This window comes from Salmo salar, chromosome 14, assembly GCF_965601325.2.
Source record: "Salmo salar chromosome 14, fSalSal1, whole genome shotgun sequence".
Lineage (NCBI taxonomy): Eukaryota > Metazoa > Chordata > Actinopteri > Salmoniformes > Salmonidae > Salmo > Salmo salar.
Genome location: NC_138304.1, coordinates 26,282,501 through 26,305,820, shown reverse-complemented (window position 1 = coordinate 26,305,820; position 23,320 = coordinate 26,282,501). Strand labels below are relative to the sequence as shown.

Sequence of the window (23,320 nt, the reverse complement as noted above, 5' to 3'; positions counted from 1 at the left end):
GCGTTTGAAAATGCATTTTTTAGCCAGAGCAAATATTTGAAATGTTGTTTCAAATAAGGTTGTCTGGTTTTCTTTGTTGTGCTCTGGGGCTGGAAAATGCTGAGAAAATTGTTGTGGCTATTGGCTAATTCGTTTCGTATTGCAATATTCGATCTGAATAATCATACAATACATCCGTTTCATTATTTCCTGTTTGTATGATATTGTTTTCAGTCATCGTTTCATAGAAATATCGGCAGCACGTTTTGAGTAACCTTAATTTTTTCACACATTTTTTTTTCTTGTGATTTGGAGTCTATTTTGGTCAGTCTTGAGGAAATTATATGCTGTTTATGTTTGTAGGCGACTTAATGTCCATATTATATTCACTTTTCAGATTTTTTTCTGTCATCAGTGCTTTTTGAATAGAGGGTACAAATCTGAGGGAGATGAAGACAGGGAGATGAAGAGTCTAGGCTATGTAGCACTGGAACGGGTTAGGCCTATATCTGCAATAATGTTTACTTGTATTGCTTTTTACAATGTACACATGAGTAAGAAATGACTATTATGATATTTGAAAGTAATGCATTTTATTGAAAAATAACTGCAAATGATATTGAATAATGTTCCGTTTTGATGAGTGTTGCTTGTTTCCATTCAGTAGCATATTGCCAGATATTTCCAAAAGCCTTTTGTAACAGTTTGACTGAATTGTACACAGCAGTATTATCTCTTCTCCATGAGAGGCATTGAGAACAGGAGACCGTTCAGGGTTAGCCTGACTAATTGGATGAGTTTTGTTCAATATCATTATCAGATATTTTCTTTCTCAGATTTCCCCATTTGTCAATTATCTGGACCAAAATTTAAGAGCTTGGAAATAAGTACATTTTCTTCCCAGAAGGCATTATCAGTGCATTTGCTTCAATCGATTGTAGACAGATATCTTTGTTTACTTATTATCTTCCTACAGTCATGGCTTGGGAGTAAAAAGGCACCGATTGATGCACACACACACACACACACACACACACACACACACACACACACACCACACACACACACACACACACACACACACACACACACACACACACACACACACACACACACACACACACACACACACTGTGTACTATACCCATGGATTATGAAAGTGTAGTTACTTTGTGTAAAGACTGCTTGGAAGTCTTCTAAATGTCAGTTTCATCCACAGCAACCAAATCTTCCCTTCAATATCCCATGGCACTGCTCCTGTAGTAAATAGCAGCTGTGTTGGTTGAATTAGTGTCTGGTGTTTTAAATGTTGAGCTGGCCAACAAGTTGTCATAAGGCTTTGAGGCATGCTATCACTGTGCTGCTAACTGCTTGTTATTGAACATCCAGTGACTTGCCAGCTAGGCCAGTGGTGTCCTCACTCCTCAGCCCAGTTCAGGGCTCACTGTCCCCAGGCTCAGCCCAAGCCCAATGCAGGGAGCTGGGAGGGTGGAGGCTCATAGAGGAGAAAAGCGACACAACTCTCACTCCTCTCCTCTCCCCTCTCTCTCGCTCTCTCTCTCTCTCGCTCTCTCTCTCTCTATTTACAAATAGGTTGTACTGCTTCAGTGAGTGAGATGGTCAGTGGTGAGAGACAGAGAGAGAAAGAGGGTTCTCTTTGTATTCCACGGCTGGCTTTGGCGCTTTGGGAGCTAGACACGACACCTTGCAAATAATCTGGGTTTAGCAAGGAATTAGTTGGCTCAGGTGGGTTGTGTGAGGCAAGCAGTCCATCATCCCTGAAATGAATAGCCTCTGCAGGTCAGGAAACCCCAAAAATATTTTGTCTGCCATGAATCAATGTGTTTCACTTTCCTTTTAGCTCACAACGGCTTATTTGGAAAATAAATCCCATTCTCCTTTTGGCAGTTAGAGCTGAATGTCACTTTGGGTGTGTCACACACCGAACCAATGGTTCAAATATAAACAAAAAGAAAGAGAGTGCTAGGATTTCTTAATATTTTTAAAGACTGATTGCTAGATATTTCATTAGTATTCACCACGCTGTGTCGTACACTCCAGTAAAATGTATTAGTTGTTAGTGAACTGCCATACGAGCAGTGTGGCACAGCTTGTCCAATCCTTATTGATTTTGTAGCTGAATATGCCAAAGTGTCATTATTTCTCAGCACTGTAGCATATTTTGTACAACAGCAACTGCTGCAGCGACATTGTATTGAATAACTCCCCGTATAGATTTGATATTGGCGAGTACACCTGATTTTGATTCAGAAGGAACATTTGAGCTACGTTGTGTACAGAGATCACAGGGGCAGACATGAATGACTATGTTTGAATAGTATTGACTGTCCTCCGGACATCAACCACAACTATCTGTCTAGAATACTGAGTGAGATGTCCAGCGCGACGCAAACACACCCTGCCAACCCTTCCACCACACAGCCAGTTGACTCTGCCTGTTTGTGTCATAACGGCAAATATTTGATGCCAAATTCCCCGCGTCAGGCGGTTGAAATCTATTTGACTTTTACCTAGACGATCATGTTTTACCATTTTAAGTGACGTCTCATGAACTGTCACCTGTATTAAAAAAATATCTTCCAAAATGTCTAGAGGTTTTGTCCCCTTTAGCCTGAGTGGTTTTACGGTGCCTATAAAAGCACGTTTGGCTAATTTGTGTGAAATACAGTGTAATTAGCTGCTCTGAGATGTGCCAACATCTTCTCACTATGTGTATTACAATCACATGCAGATGAGGAGAGAACACTTCCTCTAATGTTTCATAGAGTTGCCAGGTTTGGTAGAGCAGTTTTAAAATTATATTTATTACTGTATTATATATGCACATGTAAATGTGTCTGGTTCCTATATTATCTATAAACTATTTTTAATTTTTGAGAAATCAACTTTTTTTTTCAACTTGTGGATTTTGAAAATGATCTGTTGTGTTACAGGGATGTTTTTGCTATTGATTAAATGATGGATTGTAATCGGGTTTGTCCTGTGCATTTGTCTTGAATTAAAGGAAGTAATGCATTTTAATGTCATTATATTATTTAGATAGTGTTAAAAAGTAAATGATTATCTCTGGGTCCATGTCCCTTCCTATACGTTCAGAGAGATCGAAGTTTGAATCATCTACCAAATTACCACAACATCATCTTGCAAACTGTATAAATATGTCCTCCCCATAGATAATGTGCCTATGTGTACAAGTGTGTGTGTTTGTGTCTGTATATGTGTGTTCTCTGCCTCCCCAGAGTAGTTGAATGACACCGTCTGCCCTGTCCTGTAATAAAATGTAGGAGTGGCACTTTCACGGTTGTCAACAGTCTCTAAATATACTGACAGACAGGGAAAGTACAGGAGCTGTGGTCTGAATGACGCTCTCTAAGGAAACCTAAGCCGCTTGGGTCTCCTGTTCTTGGCCAGCAGTCATAGTTGACAGTCCATTTTTATATGTAAATTGGATTCATCTGCGTTTCTCTCCTGAAACAACCAGACGGAAACTATGTTTGACATCCCAACTTTGTACCTTTATCGAGGGCTATAGCTTATTTTACATCAGTGCCTTTCTGATAGGAATGATATTATACTTCATTGTTGTTGACATTGCAATTTCTCAAGATATCATAATATTGTCACTTACAACTAAAATAATAGGTTGTGTTTAATGTTTGACTGACAGCTGCACCAGTCTACCTGAAGTAATCAAATCATGACAACATGGAAGTGATATCTTGTGACATTTCTGTTATAAATGCAGATGAACCCTGTCAGTATATTTATATTTATGAGCGATTCTCAGTAGATTCTGACATCTACTATATATGTATTATAGGTCATTACAATGTTATTACAATGGTATTACAATGTTATTACAGTGTTAATACAATTATTGTGTTCGTCATTAGTGATAAGGATAATAAATCCTCATTTGTGATCTTTCGGTTATCAGACATTGATTTTCAACTTTGGCTGAACTTGTATTACTCAGTCTCGTCATATACATATTTAAAACGACGTAGTATATTATAAGACGAACGTGTAGGAAGGAGATAGAGGCGTCTCAAGACCTCCGTGTATCAGGTATCAGTGTCCCGACGGCATGGTGTGGAGCAGAGGAGTGTGTGTGTCAGTGTGTGTCAGCCTCCAGCCCCGTGGGCGGACTCAAGTACCCTGGGAGCACAAGATTTGTTCCTGTAGCTCCGGCACCAAGCAGCTCAGTTCTTCTCTCGGCTCGGCTCCCTCGTCTGCCGGAGAAGAGAGAAATGATTAGCACGTCGGTACAACACTCAGCCTACATCTGCTTTTTCCCCGGCTCTCTCCATAAGGGGATATCCTGTGTCCTTTTATTGGATTGTCAGTTTCACTCTGAGTCCGCGGCTCTGCGAGCTGATGGTTATGATAATAAAATGGAAATATTCAGGTACTTATCACTGTATTACCTGGCTATCAACACCTACATGGAGTCATACTTTAGAGGTGATCCCAGGGTAGAGATCTGATACTCAGGGAAAGACTCTGTGATGAAAGGGGGCATGAATGGGGCTTTAGTTATTGGTACATTTTCAAGGTGCTATTTTCCTGGATAGATTAGGGGGAAAGACAGAGTGTAATGTGATGCTTGGGCATCTGGCCAGACCTGAGCGCTGTAGTATAACCCATTTTCAACAGACATTCCCCTGACACTGTAAGGCTGAGTCCCAAATGGCACCCTATTCCCCATATAGTGCACTACTTTTGACCAGGACCCATAGGCACTGTGTGAAAATGTAAAGGGATTTTTTTTTCTGAGGGAGGCTGCATGTGTGTGCAATGTGCCAAAGCTCAGATCAGGTTTTAAATCAATTTGAATGGGTGTTCAGGACAGCTGATATCTATAAAAGATTTCTCAGCTAATTCTCATGGAGAGCCTGATGTGGGTAGATATTCTGTGTGGCTTTGAAGAGCTACAGCAGGGGGATGTAGACGACGCTGCAGGTTTGACCTTATCCACATGAATTGGTTCAACATTTGAGGACTTAGATAAATCAATGGTGACTTTATGATAGCATATCAACATAACTTAAATGTTTTCTGTGTGTGATATGAATGTAAAAATCTATGGAATATGAATGCAAATATGGATTTATGAAATGCAGATTTATAAAACCCTGAACGTAGCTTCAGTTTTGTTTTGGGTTGTTGTAGATGAGGTCACTTCTTTTGAGCTGATGTTATACCCTAACTTATGACCACCTTCAAACTGCCCTTTGGGATTCAAATCTTTGAAACGTTTTTTTTTTTGCCAGCTTTTCATTATTAAATCACCTCACACACTTTGTCCAATCTGACCATCTAATCCTCCTGAGGGTCTCAGTCTGTTTCACTGCTCCAGAGGTCAAGAGGTGAAGTGCAGCTAATTTATTCATTCAGTCAAATTTTCCTGGCTGTGCAGATGGCAGCCTGATATGATATCACTATCACAATCCCATTGGAGTATGCAGGCTGGGGACCCGGGACGAGTGTTCACATGAGCAGGCCCGGCCTTATCAGATTGACGGGCGCTGCCCTTATCTGTGACAGACGGTTCTGGTCCAGCTGCAGGCAGGGGAGGGAGAGATGGAGAGATGGAGAAATAAGCCGCTTAGATAGACTTGATCCAACCCCGATCTCTCTCTGAGGAAAAGTTTGTGACTCTTCTTCAAAGAGGTTCTGACATGTTGTTTGAAATAGTTTGATGGCTGGTGCTGAATGAAAATGACACTTCTTGTGTGTCCTGTTACAGAAGGTGACCTGAGGAGGATGACCCCACAGTGAGACTGGACCCTTCCGTGAGGACCCACCTTCCCCTGACCTGCGTGTCCAGAGCCTCCTCCCGCACCCCGGACACCCCGCCCCACTCCTTCTTCTCTCAGCCCCTCCTCTGGGCCCAGGAACCCCCTTCCCCAGGTACCAGGATGGACCTGCACCGGGCTGCATTCAAGATGGAGTCGTCCTCCTACCTGCCCAACCCTCTGGCATCCCCGGCCCTCATGGTGCTGGCTTCCACCGCCGAGGCCAGCCGCGACGCCTCCATCCCCTGCCAGCAGCCCCGCCCCTTCGGCGTGCCCGTCTCCATGGGGGAAAAGGACATGCACCTGCCGTTCAACAACGGCTCTTACACCTTCGCCTCCATGTACCACCGTCAGGGAGCCGTTCCCGGGGGCTTCCCCAACCGGGACTTCCCCTCCTCCCTGCTGCATCTGCATCACCAGTTTGCCCCTCCAAATCTGGACTGCTCCCCCATCAGCATGCTGAACCACAGTGGGGTGGGGGCCTTCCGACCCTTCGCCTCCCCCCCAGAGGACCGTGACGGGGCAGGGGGCTATCAGTCAGCCTTCACCCCAGCTAAGCGCCTCAAAGGCTGCCTGGATGCAGACGCCTCTCCCCATCTGCGCTACACGGACGCTGAGGGTAAAGAGTATGACTTTGGGGCACAGATCCCCTCCAGGTCCCCAAGCGCCCTCAAAGCAGTTGAGGACGCTGGGAAAAAGATTTTTGCAGTGTCAGGCTTATTGTCCGACCGTGAGACGTCATCAAGCCCAGAAGACCGCATCGAACGCTGTGAGTACATTTACCGTTATCTAATGTTTCACAAAGGTCTGATTAGTCTGTAAAGTAAAGAAACATAAAACGTGTGTAATGATTTGTTATCTTTATTATCAAATCATGCCTCACAAACAATATGATTTTGATATTAATTTACAAGAAAACATTTATCTAAAAACAGCACATACTATATATTGTGGTTTAGTAGAGACTGCAGCACCCATTCCATCTGAGAAGTGTATTCAACTACCAGAGAATGTTCAGATAGTGTTTCACAGAGCACATTACAAGGAACTCCACAGGTCTAATTCATAAATGAGATGGAGGTTTCTCTTGGGTAAGTGCAAGTGAAAGAATTTGGGAAATTCAAATGATGGCATAACCTTTCCTGACCAGGGCGTGCTCAGAAGAATAAGTATGCTGCTGAGTGAGAGTCCAGTAATATAACTGGCCGTAATTCACCCTGTGAACCTTAACTCCGAATACAGCAGCCTGTGAAAACCAAAGACATTTCAATAGGCCTTCTACTCACACACACAGACTCTGTCCTCTCCTCTCACTGTGGTCTGTGGTGAACGCATACACACACGCTCATGTGCGAGCACGCGCTCTCTCTCTCACACAGGCACACACACACACACACACACACACACACACACACACACACACACACACACACACACACACACCACACACACACACACACACACACACACACACACACACACACACACACACACACACACACACCCTTCCTACTGATAATGTTCTCTGTCACCACCACAGCACAGTACACTGATTTTCTGGTTCCTTCTTTCTGCCTTTTCCCCTGTCCCTCCCTGTCCCTGTCACTCCGACTCCCACAAGCTCTGGGATATTAGCATTGGTCAATGAGCGGAGGCCATTTGGCTCTCTGTTTGAATCTGATTACTTGGGAAGTGACTCGCTACAAGATGGGGCACAGTCCTGTCATCAGCATTCATCATACCACTGCACTCACCCAGCCAGTGTGGCAAATTAACAGGGGATTACCCAGCTTTCCAAACTTTGGCAGGAGACATGTCTCTAACAGAAGGGGCGTTCAATCGGAGTACCCACTACCCATGTCTCCCCCTACCCTCCTCTCTCTCTGCACAAGCACTAACAACTCCTACACATGTCAACACAATCCATCTGATCTTGTGACAGATTGGTGGGAGGGAGAGAGACAGAGAGACAGAGGGTGAGATAGAGAGAGAGTGGGGGTCTCTCTGGATGAGCAGGGGACAGAGGCCTCATTATGATGGTGGGTAATTCCCTGTGCTTTTTTGGCCATATTTCTGTCTCTGTCTCAGTCCATCTTTCTCTCTCGGTCTCAGTCCATCTTTCTCTCTCTGTCTCAGTCCCTCTTTCTCTCTTTTTCTCCCCCATTTCCTCTCCCTCTCCTTGGGAGTGCTAGAGCGCGGGAGATCGAACCACCCTTGATCAAACACATGAGAGACAAGGGCGTCGAGCTGAGACTGATCCGATAAAAAACACTAGAGGAGCAGGGAAGGCTGTGAATGACACACCCAGACAGAAGAAAGAGAGGGAGAGAGAAGTAGGGAAGAATGGAGAGAGAGAAAGAGAGAGAAGTAGGGAAGGATAGAGAGAAAGAGGGAGAGAACTGAAAGAAATAGCACTTCTCATAAAGGATTACTTCTCATATGAGTCCTGTTTTAAAGCCACTTTGGTGGTTTTGAGGAACTGTAAACGTCAGCCCAGCTGTAGAACCAGAGAGATGCATTTCGATTTCTACTTTGTAACGTGTAGTGTAGATGGAACAAGTGAAATAGTTGGAATTATATGTCCTTCATTTTGAGGCATTGGGAAATTGCAAAATGCAGCTACATGAATTCTCCCGGAGAAAGGCTTATGAACGTTACCAATACCATCCAGATCTGCTGATACTGTGCCTTAAGCTGATATTGGTGTCATTTGATTACGATATGGCCTGGTTCATCCTCACTGATATAGAGGAGATTATGGTGGAAGGGGACCAGTGGACTAGGGGACCGGGGGTTTGGCATCCCCACTGAGGAGTAAGGCGGCATGGGTGTAGGGTATGGTGAGGACTGGGAGGGGGGAAATTAGTTTGAGAGCTGTTTTCTGTTTTCTGTTTTGGAGTCTTGTCTAATTCGATTAAACCTGGGCCCACCAAGGGCTCTAATGCAATTGAATTTCCAGCACTTTTATATAAGAGACTTAAATTGGGTTCCCCTTGACTGGATAGCTAGCTGCTTGCTGTCACTCCTGGAGCAGTGTCCCCTCAGTGTTAAGCCCACCAAATCTTCCCAGTACAGTCACTGGCACGTTTTTAATACGCTATGCTGTCAACCATTAAACCTCCACATAAAGGTCCCATCATGGCATAATATATATATGCATAATATACGCATGTCACATTATAAGCTATTACCAGTCAGTGTATTCATACTACATATTTATCCTCTGAAATCAGGAATAAAAAGGTTTTTCCTTCTATACTGTATTATTTACAGGCATCAGGAGTCATTTGCCTGTTTAAAATTCACATGAATATTTACACTGAAACAGTCACATGCAGAAGCTCAGTGAAGACAGAAGAACACTTGTTTGTTTGTGAGAGTGATTTTATATTTGTGTATCTCTGTGTGTTTTGTGTGTGTGCCATTTATTTTTATGGATATAGTGTGTGTGTGTGTGTGTGTGTGTGTGTGTGTGTGTGTGTGTGGTGTGTGTGTGTGTGTGTGTGTGTTTGTTCCTGTGTGTGTATGTGTGTGTTTTGTGAGAGTCTACATCTCCCTGTGTGAGTGTGTGACAGCTGGAGATTGTTTGTTTGTTTTTCCCCCACCACACAATTGCACGGCAGAGCTGAGCATTGAACATGACCCTGAACAGCTAACCCACTTCCACAATCCCCAACAAGCCTGACTTGGGGAGTAGGGGGAGAGAGAGAGAGAGAGAGAGAGAGAGAGAGAGAGAGAGAGAGAGAGAGAAGTAAAGACTGTGTGTGAGAGCGAGAGAGAGAGAGAGAGAGAGTGAGAGAGAGGAAAGTAAAGGCTGTGTGTGTGTGAGCGAGAGAGAGAGAGAGAGAGAGAGTGAGAGAGAGGAAAGTAAAGGCTGTGTGTGTGTGAGCGAGAGAGAGAGAGAGAAAAAGTGAGATAAAAGGAGAGATCAAATAAATAATAAAAAAGGAGGATGAGCAATCAGTGTGGTTTAGAGCTGAAACACAGACCCCAGCTGACTTCCTGAGCAGCTGAAATAAAAGAGAAGAATCCTTAAGACAACAGTGTAGCCACGCGGGCTTCCTTCCTGACGTGACCAAGCTGTGAGCCATACAGGCCTGTCTCCATAAATCCCCGCTGATTTACGGGGAACTGGGTGCCTGGCAGGGCCACAGTTAACCCCCACCAGCCCGGTCAGTCAGGACTGGGGTTAGCCACTGACCGACCCTCCAGCCCGGTCAGTCAGGACTGGGGTTAGCCACTGACCGACCCACCAGCTTGTCAGTCAGGACTGGGGTTAGCCACTGACCGACCCACCAGCTAGTCCGTCAGGACTGGGGTTAGCCACTGACCGACCCACCAGCTAGTCAGTCAGGACTGGGGTTAGCCACTGACCGACCCACCAGCCCGGTCAGTCAGGACTGGGGTTAGCCACTGACCGACCCACCAGCTAGTCAGTCAGGACTGGGGTTAGCCACTGACCGACCCACCAGCTAGTCAGTCAGGACTGGGGATAGCCACTGACCGACCCACCAGCTAGTCAGTCAGGACTGGGGTTAGCCACTGACCGACCCACCAGCTAGTCAGTCAGGACTGGGGTTAGCCACTGACCGACCCACCAGCTAGTCAGTCGGACGACAGGCCAGTCAGACTAGGCTAGATATCCCATCTAATGTCTGTCCGTCTGGGAGAATCAGGATTCAGAATCAGGATTCAGAATCAGGATTCAGTTCCTCCCACATTGTATTCAAGACCACCTTGTATTCTGAATATTATCAGCTAGGTTGTTGTGATATAAAAATGAATGCAGTACAGGATGTAGTTCCATCTCCATAGCTGGTTCTGTGACACCAGTTGCCAGGCAGACTGTTCAGCTGGGGACTTTAATGATTTACTGGCCCGTACCTTTCCCTCTCCGTCCTCGTCACTATGATTGATGCAGATTTTCATGTTTGTCATTCCTGCCTTGTAGATCTGTCACCCAACTTGCAGTTATTCCACCGTTCTTCACATCCAATGTTCAAAAGAGCAACGTGCGCTGACAGCTGTTAAAACACACAGTCAGTCGGATAAGGAGGTGTTTTTTTTCTTTCAAAGAGCAGATGTCATCAGTGTGGTTATTATTCCCAGGGAAATATCACAAACTTTGGGAAACAGTTGCAGGAAAAGGAGACAATCACCGAGAGGATCCTCAAAGAGTAAGGATGATACTGATGATGGTGATAAGAATAGAAAATGCCTTAGATGAATAGAATTCCCTTTATATTTGAATTCCTGTAATCTTACGAGGCTCTTGAATTTTTTGTTTAGTTACAACAACCCCTATTCATTTCATTCTGGCAGGTGAAGACTTAAATAACCAAGGAGACATTGTCATCCCCACAAAAATCTGCTCCCTGCTCCCCCCTCCTCTTGCCCTGATCTCATCCCCTCTCCCTCCCTCGCTCTCCTCTCCCTGTCACGGTCTAGTGGCGAGGTTAAGTTAAGTAAGAGTGTTCTAATAATTAGGCTGCAGCCCGGGTGCTCGTCTGTGTTACCCAGATGTTAAAAGGCTTGTCCTCTCATGTTGCCTCCCTGTCAGTCTCCCCCCCCCCCCCCCCCCCCCACCACCTCCTCTCCCGCCCAGCTCCTGGGTGCTGTGGCCCTCTGGCCTCCATTTCTTTGTTTAGTCTCTTTCTGTCTCTCTCGTTGGGTGGTTGTTGGCAGTAGACAGCAGGTGTCTACCCACCACAACGCTGTGTTAAAGAGAAGAGCAGTGGGCTGTGCCATTGTCGCAGCGCAATGCAGATCGAGGATTAGCGCTTCCTGCCTGGGCTTTGTTGGATCGGCCACTTGAATTGGACACAGATTGGTGTGCGGCCTCGATTATTGAAACGAGCCGCTGGATCCACTGTTAGGGAAATGAACGGGGGGAAATTAGATGAGCGGCGACACCCTCCTCCAAGGAACAGCTGGGTTCTCTGGACTAGTAAACAGCTCCTTGCAGTGCTCAGTTAAAGGATGGACACATTGAACACAAGCCCAGAACTTTTTTATCTGTTTTTCTCATATTGCCGAGCTAGAAAGAGAACTTGTTTCAGCTCCAGACAATATGAGAACATAAGTCTCAAAAGAAGGGACGATTGAAGTCGTAATGTAAAACAGGAATCTTTATATAGCTGGTAATATTGTGGTGGTATGTTTTCCCTGACAATGGGCTTTATTTCTTTTTTCTGTGTGTGCCTGTGTGTGTGTGTGTGTGTGTGTGTGTGTGTGTGTGTGTGTGTGTGTGTGTGTGTGTGTGTGTGTGTGGTGTGTGTGTGTGTGTGTGTGTGTGTGCAGCAGCAGTATGGGGGGCCCAGTCTCCGTCCGTTCCACTTGGCCCCCTCCATTTCATCTCCCAGGCCCCGGGTCAGCTACATTCCCATGGTCCGGATTCCAGCCCTGCGCTGATGTCACTCAACCTCTATAAAACCCCAGTGAAACCAGCCCGCTGAGTCCAGTAGAACCTCCACAGCTGGCATTCAGTTCCGTTCCCCCGTTCCCCAGGGGTCAGGCTGCTAGACAGGGCACCAGGAGGGCAGAACACCCTGGAGGTCCAGTCCTCCATCCCCTCTTTCCTCTCCTCCCTTTTATTAAACAGGTTTGGAACAGATTCTTTAGTTGTCACTGACTGACTCATAGTGTACAGAGCTGTTGGGTTTATTTCTCCGGAGAGCCCGTATTCCACGGCCCTCGGCCTGCCCATGCTAATGCAGACGTATTGAAAGGTCTGTCCCCACCAGAACACCCTTAAAGAGCCAGGGGCTGAAGCCGCGCTCCTGCTAACAGGTCCCCCACCTAGAGCAAGGCTAGACAGACCCCCACCTAGAGCAAGGCTAGACAGACCCCCACCTAGAGCAAGGCAAGACAGACCCCCACCTAGAGCAAGGCTAGACAGACCCCCACCTAGAGCAAGGCTAGACAGACCCCCACCTAGAGCAAGGCAAGACAGACCCCCACCTAGAGCAAGGCTAGACAGATCCCCACCTAGAGCAAGGCTAGACAGACCCCCACCTAGAGCAAGGCTAGACAGACCCCCACCTAGAGCAAGGCTAGACAGACCCCCACCTAGAGCAAGGTTAGACAGACCCCCACCTAGAGCAAGGCTAGACAGACCCCCACCTAGAGCAAGGCAAGACAGACCCCCACCTAAAGCAAGGCTAGACAGACCCCCACCTAGAGCAAGGCTAGACAGACCCCCACCTAGAGAAAGGCTAGACAGACCCCCACCTAGAGCAAGGCTAGACAGACCCCCACCTAGAGCAAGGCTAGACAGACCCCCACCTAGAGCAAGGCTAGACAGACCCCCATCTAGAGCAAGGCTAGACAGACCCCCACCTAGAGCAAGGCTAGACAGACCCCCACCTAGAGCAAGGCTAGACAGACCCCCACCTAGAGCAAGGCTAGACCGACCCCCACCTAGAGCAAGGCTAGACAGACCCCCACCTAGAGCAAGGCTAGACAGACCACCACCTAAAGCAAGGCTAGACAGACCCCCCACCTAGAGCAAGGCTAGACAGACCCCCACCTAGAGCAAGGCTAGACAGACCCCCACCTAGAGCAAGGCTAGACAGACCCCCACCTAGAGCAAGGCTAGACAGACCCCCACCTAGAGCAAGGCTAGACAGACCCCCACCTAGAGCAAGGCATGACAAACCCCCACCTAGAGCAAGGCTAGACAGACCCCCACCTAGAGCAAGGCATGACAGACCCCCACCTAGAGCAAGGCTAGACAGACCCCCACCTAGAGCAAGGCATGACAGACCCCCACCTAGAGCAAGGCTAGACAGACAACCACCTAGAGCAAGGCTAGACAGACCCCCACCTAGAGCAAGGCTAGACAGACCCCCACCTAGAGCAAGGCTAGACAGACCCCCACCTAGAGCAAGGCATGACAGACCCCCACCTAGAGCAAGGCTAGACAGACCCCCACCTAGAGCAAGGCTAGACAGACCCCCACCTAGAGCAAGGCTAGACAGACCCCCACCTAGAGCAAGGCTAGACAGACCCCCACCTAGAGCAAGGCTAGACAGACCCCCACCTAGAGCAAGGCTAGACAGACCCCCACCTAGAGCAAGGCTAGACAGACCCCCACCTAGAGCAAGGCTAGACAGACCCCCACCTAGAGCAAGGCTAGACAGACCCCCACCTAGAGCAAGGCATGACAGACCCCCACCTAGAGCAAGGCTAGACAGACCCCCACCTAGAGCAAGGCATGACAGACCCCCACCTAGAGCAAGGCTAGACAGACCCCCACCTAGAGCAAGGCATGACAGACCCCCACCTAGAGCAAGGCTAGACAGACAACCACCTAGAGCAAGGCTAGACAGACCCCCACCTAGAGCAAGGCTAGACAGACCCCCACCTAGAGCAAGGCTAGACAGACCCCCACCTAGAGCAAGGCTAGACAGACCCCCACCTAGAGCAAGGCTAGACAGACCCCCACCTAGAGCAAGGCTAGACAGACCCCCACCTAGAGCAAGGCTAGACAGACCCCCACGACAACTGGCATGTAATCTTCTATCGCTTTTATTCCCCCTTTTTCTTTTATCTTCATGTTTCCTATGTTCCTCTCCTTTCCTCTTTTTCTTCCCTCCTTCCCTCTCTTTCTCCTCCCTCCCTCTGTCCTCGCTAGCTCTGGCCCCTTCTTCTCGTCTCTGTAATCTAATCTTCTCACAGTTTGTGGATGCAGTCTTCTGTGACAAGCTTGTTTCCAAAAAGCCCACTTGGCAAAAGGACACATATATGTTACGCCCTAATTTTGGAATAATTCATTGTCAAGTGATTGCGGCCTGCGTTTGGGATCGTTACCTGTTTTAACACACGGTTGCACAATGTTTCACAGTGTTGCAGACTGGAGCTGTGCCACAATAACACTCCTTTTTCAAACCATTACCTCACAACCACATGAAATGCACCTGTAGCTTTTGTTTCGGTGATATTCAGTCTTCACTGAAAATACGCTAGAGTGGTTTTTCAGTAGAAACAAAAACTAGAAACGTAACAATTGAATGTATGGGTATTACAGTGAATTATCAGCAAACTAAATAGGCATGTTTCAAACCGTTCAAGTGGGCATTTCCTTGTTATTCACACCATGCTCCATCAGATGCCGAAACATTGTACAGTTTCAGCTGCTAATCACGGAACCACCATGAATAAAGAAAATACCTCCATACTGCCACATGTTCAATCCGATCTGCATGGTCCTTCACACCGACCAACAATGCAGGGGTGCATTGTGACAGGTGACGGCCATTAGGAAAGTGTTGCCATTCTCCCCCTAGCTACCTTCATGTCACTCACCCTCCGTCCAATCCTCCTCTCACTAGCCCCAATTAATTATTTATCAGCATGTATCATCTATTTACCTTTGTAATCCATCTGTCAGCAGGCCTATTGATTAAATCCTGCATTCTAATTGTGCGTCCTCTACTGAGCAGCTATCTCATATTGAAATCCAATAGCTGTCACCCACCCAGCCTCTTTCTGTAATAGTTACCCAGCCTCTCTCTGTATTCATTACCTAGCCTCTTTCTGTATTAGTTACCCAGCCTCTCTCTGTATTAGTTACCCAGCCTCTCTGTATTAGTTACCCAGCCTCTCTCTGTATTCATTACCTAGCCTCTCTCTGTATTAATTACCTAGCCTCTCTCTGTATTCATTACCTAGCCTCTCTCTGTATTAGTTACCAAGTCTCTATCTGTATTAGTTACCCAGCCTCTCTCTGTATTAGTTACCCAGCCTCTCTCTGTATTCATTACCTAGCCTCTCTCTGTATTAATTACCTAGCCTCTCTCTGTATTCATTACCTAGCCTCTCTCTGTATTAATTACCCAGCCTCTCTCTGTATTAGTTACCCACTCTCTCTCTGTATTAGTTACCTAGCTTCTGTCTGTATTAATTACCCAGCCTCTCTCTGTATTAGTTACCCAGCCTCTCTCTGTATTAGTTACCCAGCCCCTCTCTGTATTAGTTACCCAGCCTCTCTCTGTATTAGTTACCAAGTCTCTATCTGTATTAGTTACCCAGCCTCTCTCTGTATTAGTTACCCAGCCTCTCTCTGTATTAGTTACCCATACTCTCTCTGTATTAGTTACCAAGTCTCTCTCTGTATTAGTTACCCAGCTTCTCTCTGTATTAGTTAACCAGCTTCTCTCTGTATTAGTTACCCAGCCTCTCTCTGTATTAGTTACCAAGTCTCTATCTGTATTAGTTACCCAGCCTCTCTCTGTATTAGTTACCCAGCCTCTATCTGTATTAGTTACCCAGCCTCTCTCTGTATTAGTTACCAAGTCTCTATCTGTATTAGTTACCCAGCCTCTCTCTGTATTAGTTACCAAGTCTCTATATGTATTAGTTACCAAGTCTCTCTCTGTATTAGTTACCAAGTCTCTATCTGTATTAGTTACCCAGCCTCTCTCTGTATTAGTTACCCAGCCTCTCTCTGTATTTGTTACCCAGCCTCTCTCTGTATTAGTTACCCAGCTTCTCTCTGTATTAGTTACCCAGCCTCTATCTGTCTGTAGCGGTGCTTTTGTTAATCATTGGAGTCATAGTAGCTATTCTAAAGTATTCTTAGGGCGGCAGGTAGCCTAGTGGTTAGAGAGTTGGGCCAGTAACCAGCAGGTAGCCTAGTGGTTAGAGAGTTGGGCCAGTAACCAGCAGGTAGCCTAGTGGTTAGAGAGTTGGGCCAGTAACCAGCAGGTAGCCTAGTGGTTAGAGAGTTGTGCCAGTAACCAGCAGGTAGCCTAGTGGTTATAGAGTTGGGCCAGTAACCAGCAGGTAGCCTAGTGGTTAGAGAGTTGGGCCAGTAACCAGCAGGTAGCCTAGTGGTTAGAGAGTTGGGCCAGTAACCAGCAGGTAGCCTAGTGGTTAGAGAGTTGGGCCAGTAACCAGCAGGTAGCCTAGTGGTTAGAGAGTTGGGCCAGTAACCAGCAGGTAGCCTAGTGGTTAGAGAGTTGGGCCAGTAACCAGCAGGTAGCCTAGTGGTTAGAGAGTTGTGCCAGTAACCAGCAGGTAGCCTAGTGGTTAGAGCGTTGGGCCAGTAACCAGCAGGTAGCCTAGTGGTTAGAGCGTTGGGCCAGTAACCAGCAGGTAGCCTAGTGGTTAGAGAGTTGGGCCAGTAATGTCACTGGTTTGAATACCTGAGCAGACAAGGTGAAAAATCTGTCGATGAGCCCTTGAGCAAAACACATTTCACTCACTGCACCTATCTGGTAGTATATGTGACAACGAAACTTTAGTTTTTCTTGTTTTTTCTGAAGGAAGATGAATTTCAAACACCGAACATCTTTACTCTCGTTCTATTCAGTTTCAATTCTCTAGTTCTTCTTTCTTTCATTCTTTGTTCTATATTTTTTCTTAGCTAGTTCTGTTGACATTGAGGTGTCGGGTAGAGATGTGTAGCAGGCTGTCTGTCTGGTCATGTGGAGTGTACCACACCACATACCACACTACCCCGCACCACAGCACACAACACTGCACCACACCAAACCACACCGCCTGTCCGTGTCCAGGCGCCTGCAGCCGGTGCTTTTATAAGCCAGTAAATAGGTCCATAGGGGGGTAGTAACCAAGCAGCCAGGAGGAAATTGTTCAAGTAGGCACTTAACCAGCAGCCCCACCAGTCTCCATCCCTCCCACTCTCTTATCATGATGGCTTATACTGTTGTTCTCAGTTGTCTTCTAACAAGGCTTTTGACATAATTGAATACAGTAGCCCTGCAGAGTGCCGATAAGTGTGCGTGTTTGCGTGTTTGAGTGTGTGTAAGCTATGTGTGTCTGTGTGTGTGTGTGTGAAGATGAATGACTACGTGTGTGCGAGCATTCGTACATGCGCGTGTGTGTATATAAATGTGTGTGTGTGTGTGCGTGATGTCTGTCTGTAGGGTTTATATATGCACATTGGTATACAGTACATGTAAACGTATTGCTCACTTCGTGCCCTCCTCCTTCTCTTAGTCTCCTGGGCTAATCAGAGGCTACGTGTGAGAGCCCAGCATGAGTGAACGCCGAAATGCGGCAATCAGTAAACACTCACTGAGCTAATGACATCAATCAATGGCCTTTTAAAACAGCAATTTGATAATTACAATCATCAATGCTCCCCGCAGTATTCATTACCAAGCAAGGATGGATCTCAATCGGGCCCCCCTCCATTTCTCGCTCTCTCTTTCTCTGTTTTACTCGTCACTTCATCATGGGATTTTCCTGGTTAAATCAAGGTTAAATAAAAGATAAAGTATTATCTTGTCACCTGGCCTGAGGTGTTTAGATAAAGCTTAATAGAGATGGATTTATTTAGATCTGTTTTAGAATGATCCTGTTTTGTAATATTAAGATTAGGAGCATTATCTATGTTGACTCCTGTAGGGTTGTTAAATGCTAAACCCGCTGTTCAATTTGTGTGTTTGCATTTGTTATGTAAAAAAAGAGGAAAGGGGGATACCTAGTCAGTTGTACAACTAAACGCATTCAACCAAAATGTGTCTTGCACATTTAACCCAACCCCTCTGAATCAGAGAGGTGCGGGGGGGGGCAGCCTTAATTGACAATTAATGATCAAAGGGATTTCTTAATCACAATGTAATATATTTGTCTTTAGTATTGTTTGGTCGGTATCCAATAATACACTACTGTTATTTCCCAACAACAACAAAAATGACTATTTTAAACAACCTCTGTTTAATTTTGTGGTAAGAATTGATATAATACATTTACACATCTTACTAACTCAAAGTGTGAGACAATTCCAATGGTTCATTTGGTGATGTGCAGCCTGGTGGAGACAGCAGGTTTCTTTTCATAATGATGGATTAGCAACAATTATTCCACAGCTGTAGAAAATCAATTTAATTCTTTACTTGTCTCTCATTTCAAAATACTTTCTTAGATGAAACCGTGGTGTCAGAAGTAGGAGACACGGTCCTTATGTTTCATCTCGTTCGGTGATCAGTGATTACGCCGTCTCGTCTGAGAGTCTCTGAGAGTCGTGATGCTTGTCGTTACTGCGGGGGCGCGGGGAATTGCGCAGAAGTTTATTTATGTGACACATCAAAGGGAAACAGCGGCCGTTTGACTAACCCTCTCAGCGTGGGGTCCACAATCGTCTCAACCAGTGCCTCCCCCTTCCACCCCAACCACCCCTACAATCAAAGATGAAAACTGCCCCTGGGTTGCTCCTCAGTGGGTCATTTTCATCACATTTGTTGTGTGTACCAGCCAGCCAAACAGAGACAATTTTGAGATATAGAGCTGAAAATTGTTGCTTTTGAAAATGACACCTGAAAGTGGTGAGTTGGGGGCTAATCTGGGGTGGACTGGGGTCCTAGCTCTCTTCTCTTTATAGAGTGGTCCTGTTTGGCTACACGTGGCTGACTGTGGCTCTGTCTGAGTTAAGCCCCGTAACCCACCTGGCGAGGTGTAATCCTGTAGTCATGTCAGACTGAGGCAGGCTCCAGCACTCTGCGGGTTCCATTTCGATGTTGGATGTTTAATATCGCATCCCCGTGGTAAAATGCTCGGAATTCTGCCCTCCTGGAAGGGAGAGGGTGGGGGGGTGCTGAAGGGTCGAGGAGTGGGGGGGGGGGGGGGGGGGGGGGAGAGATAGAAGGGAGGCAGGGGGCTTAGAGGAGCAGAAGAGAGAAAATCTGTCACTTCTCCCAAAGCAGCCACCCTTCTGACCTCCATTCAAAGATATATTGATTTTCCAGTGCTCCCTCCAAGAGGAGGAGTGGTGTGTGGTGGGAGAGACTGAGCGTCAGGAGCAACACAGTATGGCTCCTCATCTCTACAAGTTAAACACAGATCCCTCGCTACCTCACTAGCAGAAAAATATAATAAGCACAAAGACATGAATAGAACAGAATGTATAAAAGACAGCAACATCTCTGTGTGTGTCTCTGTGTTTGTACCAGTAGGAAGTGTGTGTGTGTGTGTGTGTGTGTGTGTGTGTGTGTGTGTGTGTGTGTGTGTGTGTGTGTGTGTGTGTGTGTGTGTGTGTGTGTGTGTGTGTGTGTGTGTGTGTGTGTGTGTGTGTGTGTGTGTGTGTGGTGTGTAGAAAGCCAGTGTTTCAATCTATTTCTGGCATATGGTGTTGTCTTGTTGTTCTCAGACAAGCTGATCCAAGCTCTCAGTTCAGAACTCCCTCTAGTTCGCTTTACTGGAATCCCTCCGATAGCCAGGCTGCAGGGAGCCGCCTGAGGAGATCCAAGGATCCTTCAGAAGAGGACAAAACAAAGCTAGCATGTAGAAACAAGCAGAGCCAAGGGGAAAGCGCTCCCAGCATCTCTCTCTCTCTCAGTGCTCCTGTCTTATTGGTCGTAAGCCTTCTCTCACTGACACTGGACAGGGACAGTGTGGCAGTAGGAGAGACAGATCCTGGTGAGGAAACTGTTTGTTTAGTACACCCTGACAAACCTGCCACCAACAACGCACAATGTTTTAGAAAATGTTTCAATATTACAGTTTGTTTCCTTTAGATCCGTTGAGATTCTGTTCATTAATGCAAAGAAGAATGCAGGGATTTGATCATTTGCTTGCCAAAAGATAGTGGTTTCAGTATTTTCCGTACACACTACATTAGGTTTTTTACAAATCGAACTGTTATCATTGGTAGTTGATACTGTGAAGCCTCATATAAACATTGTATAAATACTATGATTATAATACCCTGTTTTCCTTTAAAAAGTAGTGTAGCTAAGGCTCCTTAGCTCCTAAAGCTATGGCCCACAGTGTGTCTTCCAACAGATGTAAACCTAACATCCACTTGTAAAAAAGACTGACTTTGCAGCAATGTCACAGCAACAAACATTGTTGTATCATGATCAGTGGAGAGAAGAGGTCAGGTGTTCACTGGGAGTTGACCTTACACGGCAGCGTGGGGCAAGGTACTTGGCATCCGTGGTAATGGCTGACTGCTGGGGCTGCTGGGGCAGAGCTGGACACGCCAGGTCGTCTCGGACATTGGCGGTTCACAGATAGCAGAGTGCATGCTGGGGAGAGGTCCTGCTGGGTTGTAGCCCACTGTTAGTGCTCTAGTTAAATGACCGCCAGCTCAGACCAGGTAATGATGATCTGATGGGATCTGAGGACATACTGTGATAATATGAAGTGAACACCAGTACCCTGGGGGTTTTACTGAAAAAGCAAACAGAGAAGACAAAAGTACATTTGAAAGTGAAATAGATGTAAAAGGGAGAAACTATGTGCCCGGCTGGTTTGAGTGTGGACTTTAATTTGTGTTGTACAGTGGAGTGAGTGCGTTCGTGTATACATGTGTGTGTGTTAATCTGGCTTGTCGTCTGTGTTGGTAATGCTTGTAGCCCCTTAGGCCTCTTCCTCCTGTATTAATACTATTCCATCGATATGGCCAGCGACGTGGTTGGGGCTGTCTGGTTTTGGGTGTCCTGCAGCAGGCATCCATCATCCAGCTGACAGAGCCCCCCTGGCAGTCAATAACCCAACAGAATGCTAATGGTGGCATTTAACCATGGCCTGACAAATGAACCAAGGCTACTCAACAAGGGTTAAATATTCAGCATCCATTCCTAACCTCCTCAACTGGTCTGGCCTGGCTACAGAACTGTCTACTGGTTTGTATAGGCGGAGCATGGGGCTGGAGCATGGAGTCCATAGAGATATATAATAATAGTAAAGGGGGTAGAGGACTAGCCAGGGGAAGTAGGGGTGCTGATGGTGCTGCAGCATCCCCTGATATTATATAGATTTTTATATTTATATTAAAATTACACAAAATGATTGAACTAGGCCTTAATTATTCCTGTGTGAGGGGAGAGAAATACTTGTCAGCAGAGCAGAGGAAAATACTCCTGTCGACAGCAGCCCCACCCCAAAACATCTTCCTGCGTCCATGGGTATAGGCAGAAACCTTCAGAATTCTAACCTAGAATGTGCTGGATCCCATATAGATGTATAATACTAGAGGGGTTATGTCATAAACCTTTGTAAGTCTAGCATTTGTTCTCTATGTTCAATTTAATTCTATGATGAATCTCTTTAAAGCCAACCCACAGAGGGAGGGGATACTGGCCTTTCAGCTTGCCATTATTCACTTGACCATAAAATAATATATGTTAGCATGTTAGAGAGGGGTTAGTGAATAGTGATGATACATAGGTATGGTCCCAGTGTTCACCTTTAAGGATGGTCATGCAGTGGATTTCAAGGGGGATTATGTTCATGCACACACAGGGTTAGAGGAGCTGATCGCTGATCACTTCCCCCTCCTCCTCCTCCTCCTCCTCTACTCTCTCTCTGATCACAGATGGCAAATGTGTCAGGAGGGAGAGGGTTGGTTACGATCAAAGCCCCCAGCCAATACCCCTCCCTACCCAACCCAGGCCCACCACCCTCTCTTCCTCTCTGGACTGGTCCATGGCTAGGCCGAGGGTAGGATCAGGGATGGAGCAGCAGGCACTAAGTGTGTCTGCCACATGAAAGTCTCCCTCGGCCTCCACTGTCCTCCCCTCCTCGTAGCTAGACCGACCAGCAGCCCAGCTCTCCTGCCCCTCCTTTTTCCCTTTCTCTCTCTCTCCATCCCTGTCCATCAGTGGCCTTATAAATAATTCATTGCTCTTTCCCTGATGCCTTGTCACCTTGCCTTCTTATTCGCCACCTTGTCTCCTTCCTCTCAGTTCCCCTCCTCTGTTCTCAGTGTAGTGGAACACCCCAGGAGCCCGCTTGTCCGGGACCACACACTCTCTCATCCTCACCCCCCTCTCCTCCACCTCCTCCTCCTCTTCTTCTTCCCTTTCTAGACTCCTGTCTCAGTCAATGGTCATTAAGTCAGAGATGGGGGGTCCTGGTGGGCTCCATTTGTAGTCTGCTGTGTTTGTGGCTGGTCATTAATAGCATGCCCTTTTAACTGGACAGTTCCTTCTAGATTCATGTTGTGTTCTACCAAGGGCTCCAGAATTGGGAGGGTGGCAACGGCTTTTTGTTTGATCTCCGCATTCCTTATCATATTTTGACTTCCTGTTCAGTGGGGAGATGTTGTGTATGGATCAGCTTTAAGAGGTGTGGCTTGTTCCTTTAATATTCCCCTCTCGGATGCCTATAAGGAGGGAGAGTTGTCCTTTTTGAACTTCTCGGGTGTTGAAGAAGTCACTTGATTTAATGCAAAGCGCTCCATAGATGAAGGCAAATCGAACTTCATTGCCCTCTGGAGAGCCTTGTGGCTACCAGGCTGTGCAGCACTGTGCTCTCTGCAGACAGGCAGGCAGGCACAGGCAGGCAGGCAGGCAGGCACACAGACCTGCAGCAGGCTGGAAAAATAGAGGGAGAAGAAGGAGTTGTTTCCCCACTAATTTTACTGAGCAGAACCACAGACTTCCTGAACATTCTCCTCTCCTCGCTCCTCACGTCTCCTCTTGTCCTCCCAAGGGGCAGCTCTCTGCAAGAGAACATTGGAAAACACTGAAAGCAAAGCAATCGGAGAGCTTTAATCTTGTCACTAATCCATCTCTTCCCTCAACAATTAAACACTGAATTAGAATCAG

General features: G+C 46.5%; 1 protein-coding gene across 8 annotated transcripts in view; it reads left to right on the top strand.

Annotated features, from left to right (window-relative positions):
• LOC106569261 (E3 ubiquitin-protein ligase RNF220) overlaps nt 1-23,320 on the top strand; it is a 157,145-nt gene that overhangs the window by 3,903 nt on the left and 129,922 nt on the right. For all 8 annotated transcript variants that reach the window (XM_045694099.2, XM_045694098.2, XM_014140452.3 and 5 more), the window contains exon 2: nt 5,750-6,567. In XM_045694099.2, coding sequence (XP_045550055.1) covers nt 5,922-6,567 — 646 coding nt within the window. In that variant the 5' untranslated portion in view covers nt 5,750-5,921. The remainder of the gene's footprint in view (nt 1-5,749; nt 6,568-23,320) is intronic.